The sequence below is a fragment of the Adiantum capillus-veneris genome, chromosome 15 (assembly GCF_014529385.1).
Source record: "Adiantum capillus-veneris isolate H3 chromosome 15, ASM1452938v2, whole genome shotgun sequence".
In the NCBI taxonomy this organism is placed as follows: Eukaryota; Viridiplantae; Streptophyta; class Polypodiopsida; order Polypodiales; family Pteridaceae; genus Adiantum; species Adiantum capillus-veneris.
In genome coordinates this window covers 119,904,450-119,931,273 of record NC_140945.1, presented here as the reverse complement: position 1 = coordinate 119,931,273, position 26,824 = coordinate 119,904,450, and the positions used below count along the sequence as shown (strand labels likewise).

Here is a 26,824-nt window from a genome sequence, read left to right as displayed (position 1 = left end):
TCCATCTCCTTCTCCAAGCTAGTAGAGAAGTTGAGAGCTTACACCGACACTCTTGGCTATGGAATGCAAATCCAACCAAGAGCCATGCTTCAATGCTTAAGCTTGCCATCTTCTCCATCTTCATTATTATGCTATTATGTATGCTAGCAATAAGAGTGATGATAAGTAAGGAACTACTTCTTTCTCCTATGGAATATTTCTTCTTCCTCTTCCCTATCCTCATTCCCCGCTAGCTCTCTCTACCTTCGAAGGTGTTTAAGGCCTTGGGATTGAGGCTTGGGATAGTTAATGCTTTTTGCAAAGTTTATATTATGCTCGTGATGCATTTAGTTTTCCATCTTCATTGCATCACCTAGGTCACAAGGAACACAAAGATTATATTGTACCAAGTCTCTGTTGATGGGAGAATCTATAATACAAATGCCTATTGGAGGGAGAACCGGCTCCACATAAATCCGGTCCTCAACTGTTGTCATGCTCTCTAAACTCTCTCTCTTGCAAAAGTATTGTTCATGCCAAGTGAAGTAAGTATTATGTTTATGTTGCTACCATCAATTAAGTTCACCCTCTATGCTCACAAAATACTGTACCAAGAACAGAGTGGCTACCCTCACCCAGCTCATGGAAGTTGCTAACACTGGTCTTGCCTTGTTGAAAGGAGAGGACAGTGGGTTTCCGAGCAACGAAAAAGGAGGGCAGCAAAAGAAAAATTCAGCGAAGAAGCCTTTTGTGAAAACGGCTTCTGAAGCGTCACAGGGGTCAGAAAAGGTCAACAAGGATAAGGACTCAGCCGGGACTTCTAGAGCACAAGCAAAGAAATAGAAAAGGAAGCCTTTTGTGCATAAGTCGCTTGACAAAAAGAAGGTCTTAATGGCTAAAATTTAATGCTTTATATGGGAGCAGCCTGGTCACTTTGCTACAAATTGTCCACAAAGGAAAAGACCGGTTGACTCAGATGATAAAGAGGACCAGAAAGGCAAGAATCCTAAACCCACGGCAGGTTTGGTGCCAGATATAGTGGGTGACAGGCCGAGTACAGATGCCAGCAAGTTATGCACAGCATGGGATAAAGTTAGAGATCAGACGGCACTCATCTTGTTTGATCCAGGTGCCAAAGCAAACTTTATCGTACCAGAGTTATGAAGCTGGGCATCAGAGCTGAAGAGATGGGGTACACGGCAGAGGCAGGGTTAGCATGTCCTGGCTAGTCAGAGTGTGTTACTCCCATTATTGGAAAGCTGTATCTGCATATTTAGTCATATGTAGACACAGAAATTTTTTATATCATGTCATTGGAAGGGTGCGATGCGCTACTTGGAATTCTGTGGCTGTTCAGAGTACATAGCGTGCTGGATGCCTTCGGCAAGACGATCACCCTTCAACATAGGGGCAAAACTCATGTTTTGGATGTAAAGCTCAAAGGGGAGTTTGTTCCTATTGTATATGCTTCGGCTATCACTTTTGTAATAAAGAATCATCTCTCTGTGTACTTGATTTTTGCATGTGATGTGTAAGATAATTGTCAGTCAAATTTATATGTGTTAGACAAAGAAAGGTCAGCATTTTTGCGAGAGTATAGTGAGTGTTTTTCTGATTCATTATTGTCGCAATTGCCGCCAGAGAGGCATGAGGATCATCGGATAGATTTGGTGCCAGGGTGCATCCCACCAAATAGACCTTCCTACAGGGTTAGTGCGGTGCAACAAAAAGAGATTATGGGCCAGGTTTGAGGAGTTATTAGAGAAGGGGCTGATCCAGCCTAATTCTTCACTCGTTTGCTCCCCAGTGCTCCTAGTACAGAAAAAGGATGGCTCATGGCGCATGCGTATTGATTACCGTGCGTTGAATAAGAATACCATTACGAATAGGTTTCCTATTCGAAGGATTGATGATATTCTTGATCGTTTAGAGGGTGCTGCAATTTTCAACAGGATAGACCTTAAGAGTGGGTACCATCAGATTCGTATAAGGCCAGAGGATGTGCACAAGACTGCGTTTAGAATGACATTTGGTCTTTATGAGTTTCTAGTGGTGTCATTTGGTCTAACAAATGCTCCTGCCACGTTCAACAGGTTGATGGACCGGATTTTCCGCTCGCAAAAAACAGTTTGTTGAGACATTCTTCAATGACATCATAGTCTATTCGAAGAATGAAGAGGAGCATATGCGTCACTTGACCATTGTGTTCGAAGAGCTCCGCAGTCACAGGTTACTTGTCAATCCTAAGAAAAGTGAATTCTTCTTGGAAGAGATCCACTTTCTTGGCCACATAGTGTCAAAGGATGGTGTCAGAATGGATCCCGCAAAGGTTGAAGCTATTAAGAAATGGTAGACTTGAGGACTGTGCACGATGTCAGAAGCTTCTTGGGATTGTGTTCCTACTAAAGAGGGTTTATTAAAATTTTGCAGAGATAGCATCATTTCTTCACGCTTTGCAAAAGAAAGAGGTCAATTTCAGATGGACCCAAAGGAAAAGTTGACTTCAGATCCAGTAATTGTTTTGCCAGATCTTAGGGAGTCATTTGTAGTCCAGTGTGATGCGTGTGGTAGTAGCATCGGAGCAGTGCTAATGCAAGATGGACGTGTAGTAGCTTATGAAAGCCGAATTTTGCAAGGGCCAGAGAAGACTATGCAAGTCTATGATTAAGAGCTCTTGGCCATGATTCATGCGCTTTCTAGTTGGAAGCTCTACCTCTTATTTGCTGATTTTTTTGTCCAAACAGACCATCAGACCTTGCGATATTTCTTGACACAGTCAAAGCTATCCAAAAAGCATATGCTATGGGCAAACATTCTTTCTATGTTTCACTTCCAAATTATGCATGTGGAAGGTAAGAAGAATGTTGTGGCTGATGTGTTATCAAGAAAGCCACAAATTTTAGTTGAGTCAATTCCTTATCATCATGAGCTTGATGACATGAAGGAACAATATGCTATTGATGAAGATTTTGCAAGGATCTTTGAACAGTAGCAAGAGGGGCAACATCGTGAGCACTACCTCCTCATAGATGATTTTATGATGATGCATGGCAGACTTTGTGTCACTAGGCCATTGCGACATAAGGTCATGGTAGAAAGTCATGTCCCACCATATGTAGGGCATCGTGGTATTGATGCGACAGTTTAAGCGGTTGGAGAGGATTGTTTGAGAACATGGGAATTACGCTCAAATTCTCTTCTTCGTTTCATCCACAAACTGATGGACAGTCAAAAGAGGCTAATTCTACTGTCTTAGATCTGCTCAAATGCTATGTGTCAGATACTAAAGGCAAGTGGGAACAATATTTGCCTATGCTTGAGTATGCGTACAACAATACAGTGCATTCGTTGATTGGCAAGGCACCTTTTGAGATTGTTGAAGGCGGCAAAAAAGTTCCTTCCATTTTGCATACAAAGGACAAGATCTTTGAGATAGATTGATATGTTGAGAACATGGATGAAATCTATAAGAAAATTAAAGTTGCCTTGGAGAAGACTCGGGCAAAGCAGAAAGAGGCTGCTAATCGCGACCGTCGTGAATTGCTATTATCACCTGGTGATTGGGTTCTATTAAGGTTTGAGAAGGCAAGATTAAAGAAGATGAAGGGCAAGGAACGGCTGTTTCCTAAGCTCAATATGCGTTACTATGGCCCTTTTCAAGTGCTTGAAAAGATCAACGATGTAGCTTACAGGCTGAAATTGCCTAATGTGTGGACGATTCATAATGCGTTTTACGTGAGTCTTCTACAAGGTGGAAAGGTACGTAGTGTACGGTACAGTTTAGGTACATACGGAACGTACTTTCGTACTGAACCAACCTTTAGGTACGTGATATGTACATACCATTTGTAAAAAAAGAAAATTACACTAAATTTAAGTTCACAGACCTTTCAAAATTCAGCCTCATTAACAAATTAACAATGCAATGCTTAAAATGAGGCGTTGTTTCTCTATGATGCTGTTGTTGTATGCATCGTGAAAACTCACTACAGGAGTATGTTCGTGTGGCTTTAGAATTTTGTATCTTCTGTGGTAGTCATAGAATGTAATCTGTTCAAAATGAACGGGCCTTGCACAATATAAATCAATTGGATGCATGACTATAGTCTGGCTACGAGATAGCAACCGTTGCCGTAGTGATGGTGGAGAGGAGTCCATGTATTCAACCCGTTCACTCCTTGTGATGATTGGAATATTCAAACAGTTGATTGCTGCCTCTGTTGCAAATATTGGCTTTGATAATACGGAGGCTACAATTAGTTGAAGCTTTACTTTGTCCAAGCCGTGAAGTCCAAGCCTTGCTGCATAATCTGTGGAGAGGTTTAGTTTTCCAAGGGGTTCTGGTTTCATTGCATATTTGAGAAGGTAATGCGATATAGATGAATTTGTGACTCTTTGAATATTCATGTGTGCCTTCCATAGGAGCAAGATTGTGGGATGGTATGGGACAACATTTCGATGGTCATACCCAGGACGATAGTAAAGCCATCTAGCAGTACATGCATCCATAGTTGAAGTCGTGTTGTACTGTGGTTCAAACGGGAAGCCGTATTTGCACACTGAAGCTGATCCCATGACTCTGCAAGAGTCTGCATCTGTGTATCTGTTTTGTGGTAACGAGGGTCCGTAGCTTGGTGGTGAAGATGTCTTGTGATTCTGTTGGTATGTATGTAGCAATTTCGTTTGTAACTCGGCACAAATCTTCGTTAGAGATCCACAGTATGACATGTGCATGCAGTGAGCCTCGATTTTGCACTTCGTAGCGGACCATGTGATGCTCTACATGGCCAATTATGTTGCTTCCATTGATGATGTATTTATTCAGGAAAGCGTGCAAGCGAAGGTGAAACAGTGTTGCACACTCTATAGGGCAATCGTTCCACTTGAAGTCTTGGTTGTAGCCTTGAGCAAGTTTTTCAATTGTGATGACTTCTTGCCATCTTGTTTGGGAAACCTCATCAGCAGTGAATGTCAAGAACAGATGTGGTAGTCCCCATGTGTCTACCATTGTTATGAGGTCTCTCAAGTTTCGTCGATGCCATGGTGGAGTACCTGGCATTGTGGCTGGGAGATTGTATCGAATAATATGCTTTATTGCATCATGTGTAGATGCCGCGTTGTGTGCTCGTTTGTAGTTATGAATATCCCTTTGCAGAAATGTACTATTTGTGGAGTTTGCAATCATGATAGCTTGTTTCAATTTGTACATCATGAGCAAATATGGCTTGTACAATGTGTATACAGAGAAGGAAGTTCCGATTCTCATTCTAATGTATTCACTCAAGTCAAATTCTCCTTGGTAGTTTCCTTTTACTGTGGGAAAGAGGAAAGGGAATATCCTTGATTCTAATGTAATATCCTGTACTTCAGATTCATGAGACGGGAGTCCATTGTGTTGAAAAATGATTGTCCGCTCGCTTAGAGAAGTGGTATCGCGTATTTGTATGGAACCAAACTCGTGTTTGTCTTTAGCAATAAATGCAGTTCTCTTTGTTGTGTTGAACAAATTTTGCAATATGCTAATTTCACATTGTGCTTCTGCTTGTTGCATAAGTTCAAATGGATTGTTCTCTGAGTGGTCTCTTACGATATTCTGTATAGCTGATGTTGATAGAATACAGATAGATGTCCTTTTGTTTGGCTGCTCAACAATGCACTGGTACTTCTTGAGAATTGGATTATTCTTTATGTTGTATGCTAACACTGCTGCTAGTGGCGTGTTTGCAAGTAATGAAGGTGGCCGAGACATGTTTTGCTTTGTCGACCAACAGATTAATGGATTGTCGAGTAGCGACCTTCTGTCAAGCAGGCCTCTTGCAACCGCAGTTGCTGTTTTTGTGACGCTGATTGTGACATCGATGACGCTAAGGAGTTGCACAATTAGTTGATTTGTGTTTAGGATGGCTTGTATGTAGTCGGGTTGCAAGATGACAACGTTGCTTGCTCTTGAACTTTTCAGGCAAGCAGAGCAGCAAGTCCAATTCACTTTGACATTATGCATTGCAGTTGTTTGCAGCAAGGTTGTGTTTGCTAGCTTCGTGCGTGTGGTATTAAGACCATCGTTCTGGGTATCTTTTTTTGATAGACTGCAAATGCCACACCTTCCGCAGATGGAAATGTTGTGAGCTGTGATGTTGCATTCCTCTTGCCAAGCGTCATAAATATGTTGCACACTAAACCATGAAGAAGCAACAGGACAGAGTAGGACTTTTCGTCTATTCATAGTTTGAAAAGTGGCGTATTCCCGACGTCTTTTGCGGGTAGCACGTAGCGTAGTAGCAATTTCCATTGAGAAGGCCTAATCTTAAATGCAACTGTGAACACAACAGATATAAATTAGCCCGATTCAAATTAGAAGGGACTATTATAATGAAATTGGACGACCAAAAAAAAGTAGAAGGGGTGAATATAATAGAAGTAGGCAACAAATCAATGTTCAAAGAACTATTGCAAACCACAATGGAACTTTTAGCTAATACTAAAGAAGGGCATGCTAATGTTTGAGACAAGTTGGAAGAAAAGAATAGAATCTCTATAATGAATAAAAAGAGCTTCGTAGTTGTGATAAATTTTGTAGGCTTAGTGAAAAAAAGAAATGCACATTTCAGAGATGGGACGCAAGCATTGTTCCGGGTGCATATGCAAATCTTCCAGATCTTTATCTAAATCAGCGAGCGTCTTTCTTTCAGACGGATTCTCCAGAAGGTAGGAATTGTTGATTATATTCTGTATGGCTTCAAGCTCGATAGCAGTGCTTGTTTGCATCAAGTCAAGTTTGTAATACACACAGAATTCGTTGCAAAAAATACCGAGCTGATTGATGACCCATGCAAGTGCATATGCATCGGTTGATTTGCTCCAAGGGCATGTAGATCTGGTATTCAATAGTTCAGTTGCTTGCGAAGGCCTGTTGGCATGCTCTTTTGGCTTACGAATATTTGTTGGTCTTCTCTCGTATGGTGGTCGAAGGGCAAGACCCCAATCTATAATGCCTACTCTTGGTATTCCCTCTTTAGTGAAGTCTAGCATAATGTTCCAAGGGTGAAGGTCATTGTGAATAACTCCATTGTCATGTGCAAATGCCAAAGCTTTTATTAGTGCATGAATCAAATACGAAGCATGATTGATGATAAGCCTGTATTGCTGCAACTCCAGTTCAGTTGGTTTTTTGTGTTTTTGATCACCCATGGCAAGTACAGTTTCACTGATGCTTCTTGAAGGTGTAGGCACACACTCCATCAAATCGCCAAGGGAAGATCCATTGAAATAAGGAAATATAAGTATCCATGGTGATTGAATTGTATGTGCAAGAGCACGCACAATACCTCGGTGATTGAGGTCGACACTGCTCTCGATTGCGAATGATTTGAATTGTTGTTTTGCTTGACCTTTGAATTCCTTACAGCAGTACACATTGTTGGATGGAAGGAAAGAAATCCCTTCGATCTTGCATTCATAAGTGTCTCCAAACGACCCAGATCCTAGTTTCCTTCCTCGTTTTATAGCCTCAAATGGAATGCCCAAGGTGATAGAGCAAAATGAGTTGAATAAAGTTTTCTGAATGTGCAAACTAGACATTGATCCTTTGGTATCTCGAAGGGTCTCCTTCCGCAATTTCTTACTGAAGGTGTTCTGTGTGTCAATATTCCTTGCGCGAGTGGATTTTCCTTTTCAAGCTTCCAGCAGTTATACCAATGTTGTAATTTCTCCATTTGTATGTCCTCTGGTAAGTCAGCTCGCAGGTCGATAGCACATTTTAGCATGTCTCCAACAATACTTAAGAGAAGGTGTTGCACGTCACTAATATCTGCACCCTCAAACTTCAAGGCTGTTGAGTGGACCACTTCAGAGAGCAAGGCTTGCAAGCGCCGCTCATCTCGCAAGGTTGTTGTTATCTCGTCCAATGTGAGGGCATCCACTACACGCACTAATTGTGTGCGTAATCTCTTTTTCAATTGCACTGCTTGTTCGGGAAGCATTTTACCTACAACGATTGAAATGGCATTATGATGTATTGGCGAGAGCATTTATCACTTCACAGCTCAAAAGGGGAGCTAGATTTCTTGCAGCAATGACAAGTATTGTATTGACAAGGAGGAGGGAATAGAAATCAATAAATTAGTGTATATAAATAAATTTTGTAAATGACATCAAATAGTTGATAAAGCAGTGCAATATGTCTGGTCAAGATCCATGCTCGTAACCTAGGACGGGCCCTCCACGTACAGACTAATAGGAAGTACAATTGGTTCACATTGGATAGCGTGCTAAGGGTAACAACTAATGGGACTTCTGCTCCTCCAATGGGAAGTAACATAAAGTGGCTCGATGAGGCACAATGACATGGGGGGGTCAAAATGATAGCCAATGTTGTAGTACGGGATCCGATCTTTGCAATCGACAAGCTAAACAATGGAATTCTATAACTAAATGCAACTTCACAGTTTAAAATGGGGGTGTGTACAAAGGAGGCAATCACCACAGTGTGTTTGGATGGGAGACAACGACACTTGCAATCGACAGGACGATTGGTGTCAAAGTAATAATCATACTTTTTGTGTGTGATAAATGTTATAGTTTTTGTAGTAAAATCTTAACAACTACAAACATCATGTCCATGGCATCAGCCAGAAGTCGGCATATACCATACAAACTGAATCAAGATCCAAAACAAGGTACTGTGAAATACTACAATGCCATAATAACAATAAAAGTTTGCTGCCTCTGTCTTTGCACCTAAAGTCTCCAGCTCTCCAACAAAAGCATCATGTAAAGCATCCTATGTGCTAGGAGCACCTGTCAAACTAGGAGCACCAACAAGAAAATACTCTTCAATAAGCTGCCCCCTCAAAGGTGGTGGTATTTTCTCACATGCACCAATCTGACCAGTGCACCCGATGCCCGTCAAGTGCTTTTCGACTCGCATAATAGTGCTGGTGTACTGGTCCCCACAATACTTGCATTGCCATAAGCGTGTGCCGGAACCTTGCTGAGAAGTGGTCGTGATGATGCTCAACACATTGGTGTGGAGCGACCAGTTGGGATTGGTTTTACGCGGCATAATGAATTCTGCACATTGCAGATGCAAAAGAGTGCACGCACATGAGGAGTACGTAGTGCGAGAAGAGTACGGAGTGCATGGTGGCAGAAGTAGTACCTTTTCACGCATGTAGCTCGGCTTTGCAGGTCTTTGTGCACTTCTCTGTAGGTATCTGTGCACTTCTCTGTAACACAACAGAGAGTCTTTTGTAATCGTGGTCGATTAAAAAAGCCTAAGGCTCTCACCCCTTCACACTGTTAACCCTATCTGAAAGCGCCCCCTAGCGCACTTGGTCCGTGGAGAAAACGCCTCAATTTTTTTTTCATGCCGTACTGTACTGTACGGTACGTACTATACCGTACAGAATGGTAAGGTACGTAAGTACGGATTCCACCTTGGTCTTCTAAGACCCTTCGTGGGTGATGTGCCAGAAGATATGCCAGATGAGGATCAGCCAGAAGTTGAGGAACTTGATGAGATCCTGGTACCTGAGCAAGTTTTGGCACATAAGGACAGAAAAGTTAAAGGACATGTTGCAAGACGCTATTTGGTGAAGTTCAAGAACTATCCACCTATCGATGCAAAGTGGATGGAAGAGCATGTACTGTTAGAGTCACCAAATGTATTGCAGCTTTACCTTGAAGCCTTTGGGTTACAACCTACTTATGCCCCAACCCAACGTGTGCAAAGGAGGGGTAATGATAGAGCTAGCACATCAAATATACATATGAATTCAGAGAATATCAAAGACACGATCGATCAATACGCTACAAATTCAGATTTTGCAGACACTTTAGACCGGTTACAGCATGGTGAAACAATTGGAGGCTATGCTCATTTGGATGCAAAGTCTTAGAGTGCTGGACCCTTGGGGAGTTGTACTTTTGCGAAGCAATAATAAAGAAATACCAAAGGGGACGCCAGTCTTTGGGGCCATCGCTATCTGGGATTGGAATCCCGTGACTGCTCTCTCTCTCTCTCTCTCTCTCTCTCTCTCTCTCTCTCTCTCAATTATTTTGATGTGAAAGTGTTGCAGAGTTCCGTCGATTATAGCTATCTTTGTGTTTCCGTCCGATCCCTCGTTGGAAGTGATTACAACAAAAGAGGTGGAAACATGTTGTTCAGAAACTGCTGAAAGCTTTGCACAATCGGGAGGTTCTGTTGAGGGTGCCTCGAGAGTATGTCACGGAGTTCTTGAGGAGAAACTGCAGATACTCTATAAAATAAAGAAGCGCCATCTTGCTCTGTATGTTCTTGAAGGGATCGGTGTGCTCTTAGAAGACCAAACGCCTAAAGCTTTGATACCGTTGTAACAGACGGGAGGGCAGCTCGTGCCAACTGAAAAGATTAGACTGGAACAGGCTTTTAGCACTTGAAAAACAATTGAACACACACACACACACGCGCGCACACACACACACACACACACACACACACACACACACACACACACACACAGAGAGAGAGAGAGAGAGAGAGAGAGAGAGAGAGAGAGAGAGAGAGAGAGAGAGAGAGAGAGAGAGAGATGGAATGTTATATTAACGTCTTCAAAAGGCCAAAGTGACCTATGAGGCCAGAAAGTTACAATGTGGTGGATCTGATACAAAATCAGAGTAACAAGATGAAAAAATAACAAAATAAAATACTATGGAATCCTAAACTGCTAGGTGTGAACTAAACAGCTAGCTGGGATAGCTAGATCACAAGAGATCCAGCATTGGTTGCTGGCAGATCTCATCAATCTTCTCCATGGTCAGTAGTCTGACCGGGCTTCGTGCATGTCGAGCCAAAGTGATCCCAACTTTGCCGTTTTAGACAAAGTGGAAAATCACCGATCCTTGTTCAAGGTTGCCTATTAACTATGTCCCATGCAAACACTCTACACACCATGTTGATTGGGATCAACCCCAGCCCGTGCGAATACGCTCAAAACCTATGGGAGTATAGGTGAACTGATGCAGCCTTCGTCGATGCTGTGTCGTCCTACGCAGTCGTGGGTGTCTGGATCTCCCCAACTCGCTCGCTCGGTCGATCAGTGTGCCTCTGGTGTGAGGTGACGAGCTCTACTGTGGTAGTAGCTCCTCCGGGTGTCTAGTGGTAGCTCTAAAGAAGTCTGTGATTTGTCTCTGAGATTGGCTAGCCTCTCCTCTCATCAAGCTTTCTCTGTGTCTACGCAGCTCGAGCAAAAACAAGCCCAGGCATCTCTGATCCTCGCACCACATGACTCGGGAGAGTGGTCCAAAACCCTCTCTGAACAAGCAATGGAAGCGGCCTCGTATCTCGTATTAGACAGGGCAGTGGCATGTGTAGTGCAACTCTGTCTCAGGCTCAATGTCACACAGGGGGCACATCTTGGCCTTTGCTGGTACTCCGTTGTATCTCCCAGTCTCGATACGCAGCTAGTGTGAAGACGTGCGTACCTGGCCAATAGCACATCGTATCCCATGAGACAAGTGGGTGTCCATGTATCTAGACCTCGTCACAAGACCATCCTCCGTAAGCTGGAGAAGATGCTCTCTGTAGAAAGCCATCTTCGTGCCCAGCTCCTGTGCTGGCTGTATCCATGCCCTCCTGGTGTCTAGCTGAGTCAGGTCCTGGCAGATGAGACTAGTGATCTCGGACTGTGTAAGAGTTAAAGAGGGTGCATCCAGTGAGTATTGGAAGGGAGGTAATATGTCTATGCTGAACCCATGCGCCTGAAACCATGATGTCATCTCCCCATACCAGCATGTTGTACCACTTTCCTTGGCAAACCTATGCAAAGTATCCAAGTGACGTTGCATCCCCTCCGGAGAGTCGGAGATCAACACAATATCATCAGCATATAACAATAGTGGAATCCATGTCCCTGCCAGCTGTGCACCTCTATCACCATCTCTCTCAATGTAGTCAGAAACCTCATCCACATACATACCAAATAGAGTAGGAGAGAGCGGGCAACCCCTGCTTCACCCCAATTGAGTAAACTGGTGTGGATAGACCCTTTGAGATGCGGTCATGCCCTACTGCTGACCTGTATAATGCCATGACCCCCCAAATGAGCTTTGTGTTGTAATCTGCGCATCAATCTAGCTTTGGGTACTGTGTCAAATGCTTTGAGGAAACCCACAAAGTTATAATAGATCCGTCTCCCATTTGATCTGCCCTCCTTTATGATGGCTCTGAGTGTCAAGATATGGTCAAGAGTAGAAAACCCCTTCTAAACCCTGCCTGCCCGGTTGCGCGTATCCCCTCCCTCTTTGCCCATCTGCTCAGTTGTTGCTCAAGAATAGATGCGTACAACCGTGCCAATGTATGTCCAATCATGATAGTACGATAATTCCGAGGCTCCATAGGGTCTCCCGACTTGAAGATAGGTGTAATAGTAGATAGGCTCTGTTGAGAGGCACATGTTAGAAACTGACTCTGAATAGCTAAGTCGGATTTTGACTTATCGGATATTTACTGAGCTGTATTTTGCTAAGTCGGATGTAACTGTATTTCAGTTGCAGTCTGCTGAATGTCTTGTGACTGGGTAGTTAAGTCGGATTTATCTATATAAGTGGGGAATGTATCTGCGCACGAGGTATCTGTTCTCTGATATGAATGTGATGATGATGGTGCAGTGCAGCAACTATTCAGTGTATTCTCTGCTTACTCTGATATTTAGAGTAGTCATGTTTACTGTGTCTGAATTGTTGTTAATGAAGTATGGTGGAGTAGATGGTTATTATTGCTGTGTATGATGTTCATGTGTTGACCTAACCCACAACACATTTGGCGATCCGCTGGGTTAACGTTTATTTTCAAGTAATGATGCATGTCAGAGGGAGACAGGAGAGTAGGAAGAGTGTACTACACAAGGGCTCAAGCACAGGCTGGAAACATTGATCCATTTAACTATGATCATGACAATCAGCAATCACCCGATGCTCAGGGGTAGCAACCTGTAGACCAAGGAGGGGTAGGATCAGGAGCAGTAGGAGAAGAGAGAGTGAGGCAATTTATTGGAGCTTTATTCCTGGCAAGAAGAACCACCAGGAGAAGGATTCAGTTTGACCCACTTCAGGGTGCTACCAGGCAAAGACCTAGGAGACCACCACAACCCATTCCAATGGCTCAACCACCACCCAACCCAAAGGTCAAGGCAGCCAAGTTTAGAGCAGGGAGTAAGGAAGATGCTGACTGTCATGTGGTACAGTTTGAAACTAAGTGGCAGGCAAGTGGCTATCAGGTGATGTATGCTGATGGAGTAAAGATGGAACAGTTTGCTGCCACATTGGAAGGAAAGGCCATGAGTTGGTTCAGCCAATATGGCATTGCACATTTTGCTACTTATAATGCTTTGAAGCAGGCATTTCTGCAGAGATTTAGAAGGAGAAGACTCCGACTGATGTCCTGAGAAAACTCAGAGACATTAAGCAAAATAAGATGCTGGTTGAAGACTATGCACAGAAGTTCAGAATTTTAGTAGAAAGATTGCAGGGGAATGAAAGACCCACTAATGAAATGTTAGCAGGTTATTTTTTGAAAGGATTGAGAAGCAGCTTAAAGGGAGCAGTAGCTAGCATTGATATTGCTGGAGGTCTGGATGACCTTGTTACTGCTGCTGCAAGGGTGGAGAAGAGACTTGGCATGACCAAAGCAAAAGGAAAAGAAGACAGTGACTCAGATTCAGAAGAAGCATCTGAAGACACAGATTCCAGTGGAAACTCAGATTCAGACTCACCATCAGACAGTGATGAGGAAACAAAAAAAAGAAAGAAGAAAAAGAGCAGTAAGAAGAAGAAAGTTAAGCAAAAGCAGAGTATTGAGCAAGATTTGGTAGGCAAACTTAAAAAGTTTGGTTATTCTGTTGTAGCACCTAAAGAAAAAGTGTATTGTCACATTTGTGAAAGGGATGGACATACTACTGCTAGCTATTGGTATAATCCAAAGAATAGAGGGCAGACAGCACCTAACATAGGAAGAGGAAGACCAGAAATTGGAGCAAATCAAGCAGTACCATTTAGGGGAAGACCACCATTTCAGAGGGCAAGATCTCCTAGACCTCCTTGGAGAGAGCAGGAGAACAATAATAATAGGAGACCTTGTGTGTACTGTGGTGCACCAGATCACTGGGTAGGTCCCAATTGTGCTTTATGGGTGAAGCATAGGGAAGAAAGGGGAATGCCCATTGTGAGATATAATCAGCCCAATCAACCTGAAAATCAGCAACAGCAGCAACAGCAGCAGCAGCAAAATCAGCCAGCAGCTCAGGCAAATGTAATCTTGTTTGATGTGTTTTCTTAGGATAAGCAGATGCAAGATACTGACCAAGAACAGGAGCAGCAAGGGAATGAAGAGGAACATCAATGGGCTTGTGACTGTAACCAATGTGTGCAGGAGGATCATGTTGAAGTTCTAGCAGTAACTAGGTCTAAGGATAAAGCACCTTTGGATTGGAAGGAGCAAAAAGGGGTAAGAGACCAGGTTACAAAAAAGGATTGCCAAACACCAGGCAAAGCAGGTGGATATTGAGGATGACCCAAGAGAAAAGGAAGAGCAGAATAAAGGGAGTAAGGAGATGGAAAATAAACAGGATAAGGATTGGTTTGAAATACTTATTAGCTCACCTCTTCAATTATCTTTGGATCAGTTGTTGCAATTGGTTCCAGCTTTCAAAGACAGATTGTTCAGAAAGCTGCAGAACCTGAATGGACTTGGCACAATGGACAGGCAGTTTTATTCAGCAGCAGCAAATAGAATTGATCCAGTAGATGTGGACTTTGTGGTACCAGTTATTAAAGTACACTTTCTTGGAGAAAATTTTGATGATGTGTTATTGGATGGAGGCTCTGGGGTGAATATTTTACCAGAGGCAGTGTACAAAAGAATGGAGTTGGGAGCTATGGCTCCAGCACCTTTTCAGGTGAAAATGGCAGACCAATCTAGGGTACAACCTTTGGGAATTTTCAAAGCACAGGAAATTCAGGTGTCAGGATTATCCTTTTTTGTTGATTTTGTGGTACTCAGAATGTCAGACTCAGCAGCTGCATATGAAATGCTATTAGGAAGGCCTTGGTTCAGATTGGCTAAAGTAAGACAGGACTGGGGAGAAAATGTTGTCATATTGAAAAAAGGGAAAAAGAAAGTAACCATACCTATGAGGGGAAGGAAGATGGTTCCATTAAGTGAGAAACCACTGTTTGCTCAGACTATTAATTTTGCTGATGAGGTCACAGATGACCAAGAGGAAGAGTTCTTGAAGGCCAATCCAACTGTTGTACATGTGTTTGAAGTAGATGTGGAAAGCATGTTACAGCAGGGTAAGAAACAGGATGAGCCAGATACAGGTTTAGCACCAGGACAGACAGTGCAGGGTAAGGAACTGTTACAGTTGGTGGACCAGAAATATGCTATGTCTGATAAGGAACAGATTCAGCAGGAAGAAAAGGAGGCCAGGGATATGGCTGAGAAAATCTATGAAAAGAAGTTTGGGGCATCAAGCAGGGTAGAAAAGGAGGAGCTTCAGGAGCTAAATTTCGGAACAGAGGCAGAACCAAGAATGGTCAGAGTGAGTGCACACATTCAAGGGGAATTTCTGGCACAGCTGTTGCAATTATTGGTTGATTATAAGGATGTGTTTGCTTGGGATTATTCTCAGGTGAGAGGCATTGACCCAGCACTACATCAGCATAGGATTAATTTGAAAGAGGGTGCAAAACCAATTGTGCAGCAAAGATATAGAATGAATCCTAACTTTGCCAAACAGGTGAAGGAGGAGCTTGATAAGCTCCTGGCAGTAGGGTTCATTAAACCTGTACATGAAGTATCATGGTTGTCTCCTATACTGGTTGTGCCAAAGAAAAATGGAGCTTTAAGAGTATGTGTGGATTATAGAAAATTGAATGCAGCAACCATTACTGATCCCTTTCCTATGCCATTTTGTGATGCTGTGTTGGATGCAGTAGCTGGTCATGAAATGTACAGCTTTTTGGATGGATTTTCTGGTTATAATCAGATTAGTGTTGCTGAGTCGGATTAGCATAAAACAGCTTTTATAACTGAATGGGGAGCCTTTGCCTACACAGTGATGAGTTTTGGGTTAACCAATGGACCACCTTCATTTAATTTTGTTGCTCATAAGGTGTTTGAACCTTACTTACAGGACTTTATGAGAGTCTTTGTGGATGATTTCTCAGTGTTTGGAAAGAAGGATAAACATCTGCTACATCTGAAGCTCTGTTTTGAAAGATGCAGACAATTCAGGATGGCTCTGAATCCTTATAAAAGTGTAATTGCTGTGAGGAGTGGAATACTTTTAGGACATGTGGTGTCAGAAGCAGGAATGGCTATAGATGTCAAGAAAATAGAAGCCATTCAAGCAGCACCAGTTCCTACCAATGTTAAAGAGTTAATGAGGTTTGTTGGACAGACAAAGTGGCACTCCAGATATTTGAGGTATTTGTCTAATGTATGCTTGCCATTAACTCAATTAACAAAGAAGGATGTGGCATTTGTATGGGATGAACCTCAGCAGAAATCATTTCAGATGTTGAAGAAAATGATATCAGTAGCACCAATTTTGCAGCCACCTGATTGGTCATTGCCTTTTCATGTGTTTGTTGATGCCTCGGATATAGCAATAGGAGCTGTACTGATGCAGGAGAAGGAGAAGGGATGGTTCAGACCTGTGTACTATGCAAGCAGGGTTCTCACAGGTGCAGAAAGAAACTATCCTGTGACAGAAAGAGAAGCTTTAGGGATGGTATATGCATTGAATAAGTTCAGGCATTACTTGTTGGGGAACAAGATAGTTTTTCATGTTGATCATCAGGCCTTGTTGTATTTGATCAAGAAGCCACTTCTTACTGGAAGGCTTGCAAGATGGATGTTGTTATTGCAGGAGTTTGACTTTCAGATTGAGCATACTCCTGGGAAGGAGCATGTAATTGCAGATTATCTAAGCAGGATTGAAACAGGTGAAGCACCTACTGGGGTAGATGATGCACTTCCTGATGCTCAGCTGTTTGATGTGCAGACTGCTGTGACTGAGTCTTGGTATGATCAATTGCTGATGTTTTTGACTAATGGAACTATACCAAGGGAGTTCAATGCTGATCAGAGAAGAAAATTTGCACTGAAAACCAGACCCTATTTAGTTATTGCAGGGGCACTATATAAGAAAGGCATTGATCAAGTGATAAGAAGATGTGTACCAGAATTTGAGCAAAGTGCAGTCTTGCAGGAAGCACATTCAGGCACAGCAGGAGGGCATTTTTCTGGAGATACTACAGGGAAGAAGATTTTGCAGGCTGGATTATGGTGGCCTACAGTTTTAAAGGATGCACATGATTATGCCAAAAGATGTGTAATTTGTCAGAAAACAGGTCAACCTGATTCAAACAGGGATAGGATGGGGGATCATCCTATTTTGCCTTTGGAACCTTTTCAAAAGTGGGGTTTGGACTTTGTAGGACCTGTCAAACCAACTTCCAAGAGGGGATGCAGATACATTTTAGTGGCTACAGATTATTGCACTAAGTGGGTAGAAGCAGTAGCATTGAAGGATAATAAAGCTTCAAGTGTGGCCAGATTTCTTTATCATAACATTATGACCAGGTTTGGGTGTCCAGTGGAGCTGGTAAGTGACAGAGGAACTCATTTTCTGAATGAAGTAATTTCAGAGCTAACAAGGACACATATGATTATGCACAAGAAGTCTACAGCATATCATCCACAGGCTAATGGTCAGGCTGAGAGCTCCAACAAAACACTGGTAAGGATTTTGAAAAAGATTGTGACAGAGAATCAGAAGGATTGGGATGATAAGTTGGATTCTGCCTTATGGTCCTTTAGAACAGCTTTCAAAGTCACTACTGGTATGACACCATTCAAGCTGGTGTATGGGTTGGAAGCTGTGGTTCCTATGGAGTTTGTGGTACCAAGTTTAAGAGTCTCAGCAGAGAAGCAGTCTCCAAAGTTGTCAGTACTACACAGGAACAAATATCTGATGCAGCTGGAGGAGGATAGGTTGGTAAGCTCTTACATTACTGAAGTCATACAAAGAAGAAGACAAGCATGGGTGACCAAGAATGTGAAGTTCAAGATATTTCAGGTTGGAGATTGGGTAATGTTGTACAACTCTAAGCTGGGACCACATCCTGGTAAATTGTCATTGAGATATCAGGGACCATATCAGATTGTGCAGGATAAAGGACAAGGGACATTCATCATAGCTGATGTGTTTGGTACAAGAGTGGAAAAGGCAGTTAATGGTTTCAGGCTGAAGAAATTTCAGGGAAAGCCACCTCATTTGGACTGGCCAAGTGTAGCCTGCATAACTGTAATACCCCTACAGCCAGGAGATTCAGAATCAGCAAAAGGAAAAGGAAAAATGCTGGTTTGCATGGATTTGAGGAGGTCTTTTCATAGTATCCCATATAATTCACGGGTTGGAGGAAGTAGGCAGTTCCAAAGTGCACATCCGATTCAACATTGTAGATGTTGGAAGAGTACCTGTGTCGGAACTGACCAAGTCGGAATTTTTAATAAGAAATTATTAGGCTGGACTAATAACTTCGGGGAGTGTGCTGAAAAGAAGTTTCGTAGCACTTCAAGGATACTGGGTGGAGATATGTGTGCATGGTGCAGCGAGTATAATCATACATGCAACAAAAGTTTAGTACACATGCAGCAGCGTGGAGCATTCGGGTTTTCGCTTGAAGAAGCTTTATTCAGTCCTGCCATGCCGAAAGCAAAGCAATTGATGGCCATGCAACCACAGCCTGATGAGGAGCAGATCGAAGGTTCGGGGCGATGTTTGAGAAGCAAAGCTTTGCCTATGCGGCTTGACGTTAGCAGTGCAGACGATAATAGTGACTCTGCAGAAGAGGAAACGCCAATGCCGACTCCTGTGTCAGAAGGTAAGGTGATGCAAACATTAATGGACGCTTTTATGGATTTCAAAGTTGACATAGATTGTCAGGCAGAGCGCAACGCCATATGGTTGCAGCAGGTAGGATTGTATGAGTTTGCCATTCTGCCTTGGGAAGAATGTAAAAACAATGTATATGCAAAGTCTCAGTTGGAAATACTTAGGAAGACTAAGGGGAGAGTGTCACCGCATGTGGTACTCAATGTGGAGTTGGTGTCTGAGGTGTTCAAGCTGCCTTTGCATCCTAATACACCTATTCCAAAGTGTTCAGAGGAAGCACTGAAAAAGGAGTTTGGTCCAAGAGAAGGAGGCAGGCAGTATTACATGTTAAAGAATGTGGCATATGCTAGGAGAGAGCAGCTTAAGTGGTACTTGGAGAGGCTATGCTTTATTGTGAAGTTTGATTATATGTCAAAAGAAAACTTTGCACCATTAAGCTATGCAGAGCAGGGAGGAGAAGTGAGCTGGGCTCACTGGGTGTATGAAAAGTTGGCAGCAGAGATTCATTCTTCAGACAAGAGGAAGACACAGGCAAATAGTAGGTTATGTGGTTACTTGTCAGCATTGTTTTTTTTTGCACAGAGAGTACAGAATGGTGAAGCAAGGTGGCCTGTGAAAGCAGAAAAACTTGTGCAGGAGAAGCAGCAGCCAGTTCAGATTGAGCATCCCATCATGGTGCATTCTGAAAAGACAGGATTTGTGAAGTTTAATGCTAAGCATATGGAGGCTTATGAGGATTTGGTGAAGGCCAAATATACTCCAGGAGAGGCCTTTGAAGAAATCACAGCAAAAATGCAGTTTGCAGAATTTGGCACCATGGATGTTGATTCACCAATGCAGGTAAAAGCAGAGGAAACACCAATAAAGCTTGGTAAGGCTTTCACATTATCCAACAAGAGGAAGAAGTCTGAACCAGTCAGCAGAGTGTTTTCTACATTAGATTTCAGTATTGAGGAAGTCTCTGGAGTATCAATAGATACTGGGAAATTGGACAGTGATAAAGTAGTTCAGATGCTGCAGCAGGTGCAGGAATTTGTGAGGCAGCAGAATAATATGCTGAAGGTTCAGAGTATGCAAGCTGAAAGGAATGCAGAAAAATTGATGGAGTTTAAAGGACAGGTGTCACAGGTGAAAGAGTTTGAAGAGCAGATAGCCATGATGAAAGTAAAGTATGAGCAGGATATGGAGGAAACAGTGGGGAAACAGAAGATGGAGTTAGCAAAAGTGAAGAGATCATTGGGGGAGTTTAAGCAATGGACTGAGAAAGTGGAGGCAGCGGTTGCTTTGGAATTGGAAGACATGGCAAAGAGGAATGCAGAGTTACAGGTCACTGTGGAGATGCAGAGGTTGAGATTGGAACCTTTGCAGATATTAGAGCAACAGATGTTGGCACAAGAGGAAATTAGCTTGAGTGCAGTATTAATGAAAGAAGGAGAAGTGTCTATTCTCAAGCAGCAGTTAGCTTTGGTTGCACAGGAGATGTGGCAAAAGACCAAGGAAAGAATGAGATTTGTCATTAAGTATCCATATGAGGTGTTAAAGGCAGAGTTAGTGCATGAGGTAGAAGCACAATTGTTGAAGGAAGTGGAGGAATTGCAAAAGGAGAGAGACTGTTTGAAGCAGCAGGTTCAGCAGATGGAAGAGAATAAGAGACAGCAGCTTGCAGAGGCAGAAAAGAAAGAGGAGAATTTTACTAATAGTTTTTTGATGCAGGATGTAGCTGAGGAGAAAGTGGCAGAAGAGCAGATTGATACTGAGATTGCAGATAGAGCACAAGAGGTGGAAATGGGAAAAGATGATGCAGCAGAATCAGATGCAGTAAAGGAAGCAGAGCTGGTGGATCATAAAGTGAATGCTGAGGACCAGAGTAAGGAAGAAGCTGTGCAGCAGAGGGTGGATTCCTGATCAAGGGATATGTGGATCCGGGTCAGATTTCTGCGAAATCTACCACCGGGGCGTGCCATGTGTTGAGAGGCACATGTTAGAAACTGACTCTGAATAGCTAAGTCGGATTTTGACTTATCGGATATTTACTGAGCTGTATTTTGCTAAGTCGGATGTAACTGTATTTCAGTTGCAGTCTGCTGAATGTCTTGTGACTGGGTAGTTAAGTCGGATTTATCTATATAAGTGGGGAATGTATCTGCGCACGAGGTATCTGTTCTCTGATATGAATGTGATGATGATGGTGCAGTGCAGCAACTATTCAGTGTATTCTCTGCTTACTCTGATATTTAGAGTAGTCATGTTTACTGTGTCTGAATTGTTGTTAATGAAGTATGGTGGAGTAGATGGTTATTGTTGCTGTGTATGATGTTCATGTGTTGACCTAACCCACAACAGGCTCCAAGTATCAGGCAAGCCCTCACACATGGCACGGTTAAACATAACTGCTAGAAGCTCTGCTAGTAGATCTCTGGCATGCGTGAAATGCTCAGCTACTAAGCCATCATGATCATATGCTCTCCCAGTCCTCATCCTGTCAATGGCCTTCCTCACCATCTTAGCGGTGAAAAAAGCACATGTGTGTGGGCATGGATCGGGGGGGTCGAGAAGGGGGGGCTGCTTAGGAACTATGTATAGAGATGATGCGTACTGGCCCCAGGCCTCTATAGAAGTGATGGCGGGGTGGGAGTGCTCATAAAAGAGCCGCTATGCCTCACGTGAGTCCTGACTCAAGAATAGCTGGTATAAATCCTGCTCTAGGCGAGCCAAAAATGCCCTCTTCTTTCGCCGCACTAGGCGTCAGAAGTCAATCTGTGACTGTCTGTGAGTGATGTCCCCCAAAAGCACCTCCCTCTGAAGTCTAGCTCTAGTGTCCCAACATTCCTCATCATACAAACTGTTTTGGGGCATGCTCCCCGAACGGCGTCTCTGCTCAGGCTGGGTATGTGGATATGCCTCTACTGCTGCATCATGTAGTGTCTGTGTCAGTATAGTAGTAAGCTCCTCTAGAGGTCGCCCTGGCTCCTCTGTGCACAAGCGTCTGTAGATCCCATCTACGTATACAGAGTCCGTCTCCCGCGTGAAGGTGTAGCGAGTAGGGGCTACTTCCCGTGGCGTGTGTGCTGCACTAAACTGAAAAGAGATGGTCAACAACACAAGAGCATGATCCACTACCACACCAACAGGTTTGGGTCCAACCGTGAGATCTTGGATACTAGAGATAAGGCTCAGCTATGCCATGACATAATCCACTGTGCTGGCTCCATGTCTGTGTGGAAAGCATGTAAAACCCCCCACAGCGGGAAATCTCTGTAGGCCATTCAAGATGGCTAATCCATGTGCAGTCCCCGTGTCTATCAAGTGTCGTCCATACTCAGTGTGTTCCCCTTCCTGTGATAGTCTGGATAGACCCGTCTCTGCCATAGTTACTCGGAACGGGGAATGGGAACAGGAACGGGAGGGTCCGGAACGGGACGGGAACGGGGAGGAGAAGGGGGGGGCCGGAACGGGAACGGGGTTGGAACGGTCCACCTAAAGTAAGGATTGAATTACCTCCATTCCGCTTAGTCTCAAATAAACTCCTAAACAACCCCAAAACTGCCCCCAAATCTGCCCTCTAACCTGCCCTCAAACTGCACCAAATATGTTCCCCTGAACAACCCTAAATCTACCCCCGAAAGCCCACTTTTTTTCCCCCAAATGCCTACTTTTGCCCGTTCCACCCCGCGTTTCGCCGTTCCGCCTCATGTTCCGCCCATTCCAGAACACCATTCCTGTTACACCCCGTTCCAGAACGGCGTTCCGTTCCCATCTCCGTTTCGGGAACGGGACTCGTCCGGAACGCCGTTTCGGAACGTTTGGGTTGTGTTCCCCTCGTTCCCTATTACAGTGGTCTTTGCAACATCCAACTCTCTCAGCGTCTCCTGTGAAGTATCATAAAATACTGTCTGATGATGGGCAGTCCTAGCATTGAAATCCCCTAGAATGATGATGTCACCATCTCTAGAGCTCCCATATGTCATCATCCAAAATAGAAAAGGGGGACTGTCCTCTGGGTGGTGGATAAACTGACGTATTCAGGGGAAAGTAGCAAATAGCAATGTGAAGATATCTGCCTGTCTCTGCTCTCAATCTCACCCACATGTACCTAGCTTGCTCATCCCTGCGGGCTATATGTATCAATGGCTGCAACTTCTCCCTGAATAACACTGCCACTCCTCACGAGCCCCCGCCCTCTGTGCTCTGATCGTGTCTCCTGTCTATAGGTTGTCTCCCATCTATATCCACTAATGTGAGGCATAGACTACCCAGGGGCCTGATGTGTCTCAGAGTAGAAGACGATGTCTCTTCCCCTATAACTATCCTCAAAAGCATCCACATCAAGGCGCATAGATCCATTACAATCCAGGTGGCAACTTTGAGTGTGGTCCCATAGGTCTCGCACCCTCATGTGGAGCACCGCTCTACAATCACCACCCGGCCATCTCTTTAGAAGGCCGTCTTTCCCTTCGCCCTTGCCGCTTGAATCTCTAGCATTACCTCTCTCATATGCGCAAGCTGTGTGAGAGTGAGGTCATCTCCAAGGAATATGCCCGTTTTCTTTAGTGTAGGACGCCTCTTCAAGAAGTCCTTCTTTGCCTCCATGGATGGGAAACGTATGATTTATGCTCTCTCTTTTGAAGTCTCCCCATTTCCTTGTGTCTTCTTCCCTACCCTCCATGCCTTTGTATGAGTAGCCTCACTACCCATCATGCGGAGAAGTTCTTCGACTTTCCCTTGCACATCATCTCGGTCTTTTAGACCGGTTACTCTTATATGCAAAGCTCTAGTTTTCCTTCGTTGCTTTTCTTCTAGAGTCATGTGGATGATTGTAGGAGTGGAGATAGATGTGGTTTCTTTCCCTTTACCTTTCTTAGCGATTTCTATCCATTTCTCGGCCTCATCCGCCTTCTTCTGTGTCTTCATGATCACATCGATCCACGAAGACGTCTTTACCACATTCTGTTTCTCCTCCTCTTTGATTATCCGTACCTGCTCCTTGATGACCTTGATTTCCTCTATCACCGAGGACTGGAATTCCCCTTCCTCTAGTCCACTGCTTGCTCTATCAGCAAGCTCTCGCTCGAGGGCTGAGACCTCTTCTTTAAGTGCTTTTGAATCCGCCTTAAGTGCTTGTAGCTCTGCGTGCAAGTCCTCTTTCTCCTTCCATTGCGTGCCTTCGTTGAGAAACATTTGAAGAAGGTTGGCCTTCTCTTTCCACCATCCCTTTGTATCTGCTTTCCATTCTTTCATCTCCCTTTCCATTTCTGTTATCCGCTTGTTTGTGAGCACAAAGGTTGCCTTCGTATGGGGCTTACACACTGCGAAGCGCTCATGATCTCCATCAAAAACACAATCTGCACTTTTGCAAGAGAGGCCTATCCACATTACGCATACATCCATGTCCCGCATAATGCATACATATGTTTTCCTCATATCAATCATACATTTTCTGATTTTCTGCCAATTTCTGTCAATGCTGTTCTGTAATTCCCATGGAGGACATTGATGAGATTCGGTAGCGATCGATGTTGGACATCCTGGGGCACCGACAATAACAATGATGTTTTATGCCCTCGTGACGCCTCATGAGATTGAGAGAGAGAGAGAGAGAGAGAGAGAGAGAGAGAGAGAGAGAGAGAGAGAGAGAGAGAGAGAGAGAGAGAGAGAGAGAGAGAGAAATGAAATGTTATATTGACGTCTTCAAAAGGCCAAAATGACCTATGAGACCAATCAGTTACAAAATGGTGTATCTAACACCATGTCTGGGTACAAAAGAACTAGATACTACTACTAGAATCCATCCTCATCTGCACTTTGGATATCGAGAGAGTATGGCTCGAATCCTCTGTTGTAATCTCCGTCGATACTGTGTAGCCCCTCTCCTACACGTGGCCGTGTGGATCTCCGTAGCTCTAGTGCTCGGTCGATGAGAGAGAGGGTAGCCTTAGAGTGGTGGAGTGGAACCTAAAACCCTAGCTCCCCTTTCTATATTCTTTTAGAATGCTTCAACAAGGTACAAGTGTCGGGTGCTCTTCTGCTTCTTGCAAATTTGGAATGCCAAAAAGGGTGCCCCTAGTTCATATTTAGAGGTCCTTGGCCTCCCAAAAGCATTCACATGAAAAGCGTCCTGCCCCAAAAGCATCTGAGCCAAAAACTTGTGCTAAAAGCAGCTACCGTAATTCACAGGTGTCTAACGCGGCACCTTTCGCAAAATGTAGGGTTGTCCATAGAGTAGTGCTACATTAGCAGGGATCTTTGCAAAAGGCGTCGGTTTCATACAATGGACACATCAAGAGTTTATGGGGTTCTTGTGGGCTTGGCCAGTAGGTTAAAGTTGGGTCTTTAATGGCCCTATCCCTCCCTTTAGGGGGCCCAGATTCCGATTGACGCGGAGAATGGCTCGTTGGATTCCTCTAACCTATAACTACATGCACGTCATGCCGGATGCTCACCGTAGTGTAACATGTGTCAAAACGCTTGTACAATCCATTTATGCAAGAGGCTTTCAAAACTAAAAAACCTAATCTAATGGACTCGTCTGGACATACAGGACCTGCGAACAGGCTCACAAAATTGTGGTACTAGTCCTCCTCTAATTCTAGACACTCCTATCTAGGGATAGATAGAGAACTGGCTCTAGAAGTCGATGAAGCATGTCCACATGGCACACAGAGCCATGTGCACGTGACACTTAAAACCAACAAAAGAAACAACTCTGGTAGTGTCAGATATAGAAGATGGTTTGGATGGAATTCTACCTGTGGTGGATGACTGGTCTAACCACCTATGAGAAGCTGTTAGAGATGCAAATGATGGAAGTTAAACCATAAAAGCTACTTTATTTGTAGATTTGTGTTAGATTATTCACCTACACAGGTGGATATGCAATTATCGTATGGAGATTGGGGGTCAACAAAGTCTAGGGACTCAAAAAGAAAACACATTGAGAAACCTACCTTTATATACGGAACATCAATAACTTTCAAGATTACTAAGATGCACAAAGCTAAAGAATCTTTGGATGTTAAAAACTTACATTCTATGATGTCCACACCTATTCAATTCACATTAATACTAGGTGAATTACTAAAGCTTAGATTTCACTTGTGAAATGAGCTATATTAGATAGTCGAGCGAGCATTGCCATAACAAGCAAACGAGTATGGGAATCTTGGGGAAGACTAGCGATACACAAGACTAGAATGCAACTTCAGCTTGTAAGTGGACATGTTGTGAAACAATGGGATTATTATTAGGAGTTGTGGTGAATAAGTGCGATGTTGACTATCAACACACCTATGCAATAGTGGACTTTGGTAAGAAATCCAACTATGAGATTTTATTGGGGAAACCTTTCATCTGGCAATTACAAATGATTCAAGATTGGGATTATAAGTACACCTTGGACAGGTTGGATCAATTAGGTAGATAAATTTGGAAGACCATTATTACAGGGATGTCTTTAAATCCCTAATTGAAGAGTTCAACTTTGTATACACAAGTGAGACTCAACTACCTTCATGGTTGACTCCTAAAACACATCTTTGGATATGTGGAGCTTCAAAAATGGTCATTTACAAAGAGAAGACCGTATGTTGGAAAGAGATGTAGCAGATGATGTAAGTACATTTCCCAGAGCATTTGTTTCCATCATTTGAGTGGGCCCAAATATTCTTGCTATGGATTTATGTGTGAACAAGTCAACTCCTAGATTTTGTGATGAAGAAGGATATTATATAATCCCAATTTAGATGGTGTCCATAGTAGCTGAAGATGATATTGAATCCAAAAAGGATTCCGAGAACTCAAAGAGCAGACCCCCATAGGAGATAGTTGTATTTAAATAACATGAGGAAATCTCCATAAATGACTTGAGGAAACGAGAGAACGAAGCTGCAGTTTATGATATTGCGGATGAG

General features: G+C 43.4%; 2 protein-coding genes across 2 annotated transcripts in view; both read left to right on the top strand.

Moving 5' to 3' along the window:
- The window catches only part of PSL4 (calmodulin-binding protein), a 132,506-nt gene that overhangs the window by 82,124 nt on the left and 23,558 nt on the right, over positions 1–26,824 (top strand). The window lies entirely within an intron of this gene.
- LOC147441382 (uncharacterized) lies at positions 20,397–21,179 on the top strand. The gene has a single exon (XM_086483041.1). The coding sequence runs from the start codon at positions 20,397–20,399 to the stop codon at positions 20,820–20,822; it is 426 nt and encodes a 141-aa protein (XP_086339167.1). The 3' UTR covers positions 20,823–21,179.

What these genes read in the sequence shown, in the direction of transcription:
- LOC147441382 (XM_086483041.1), top strand. Translation starts at nt 20,397, where the DNA reads ATGTGGCAAAAGACCAAGGAAAGAATGAGATTTGTCATTAAGTATCCA.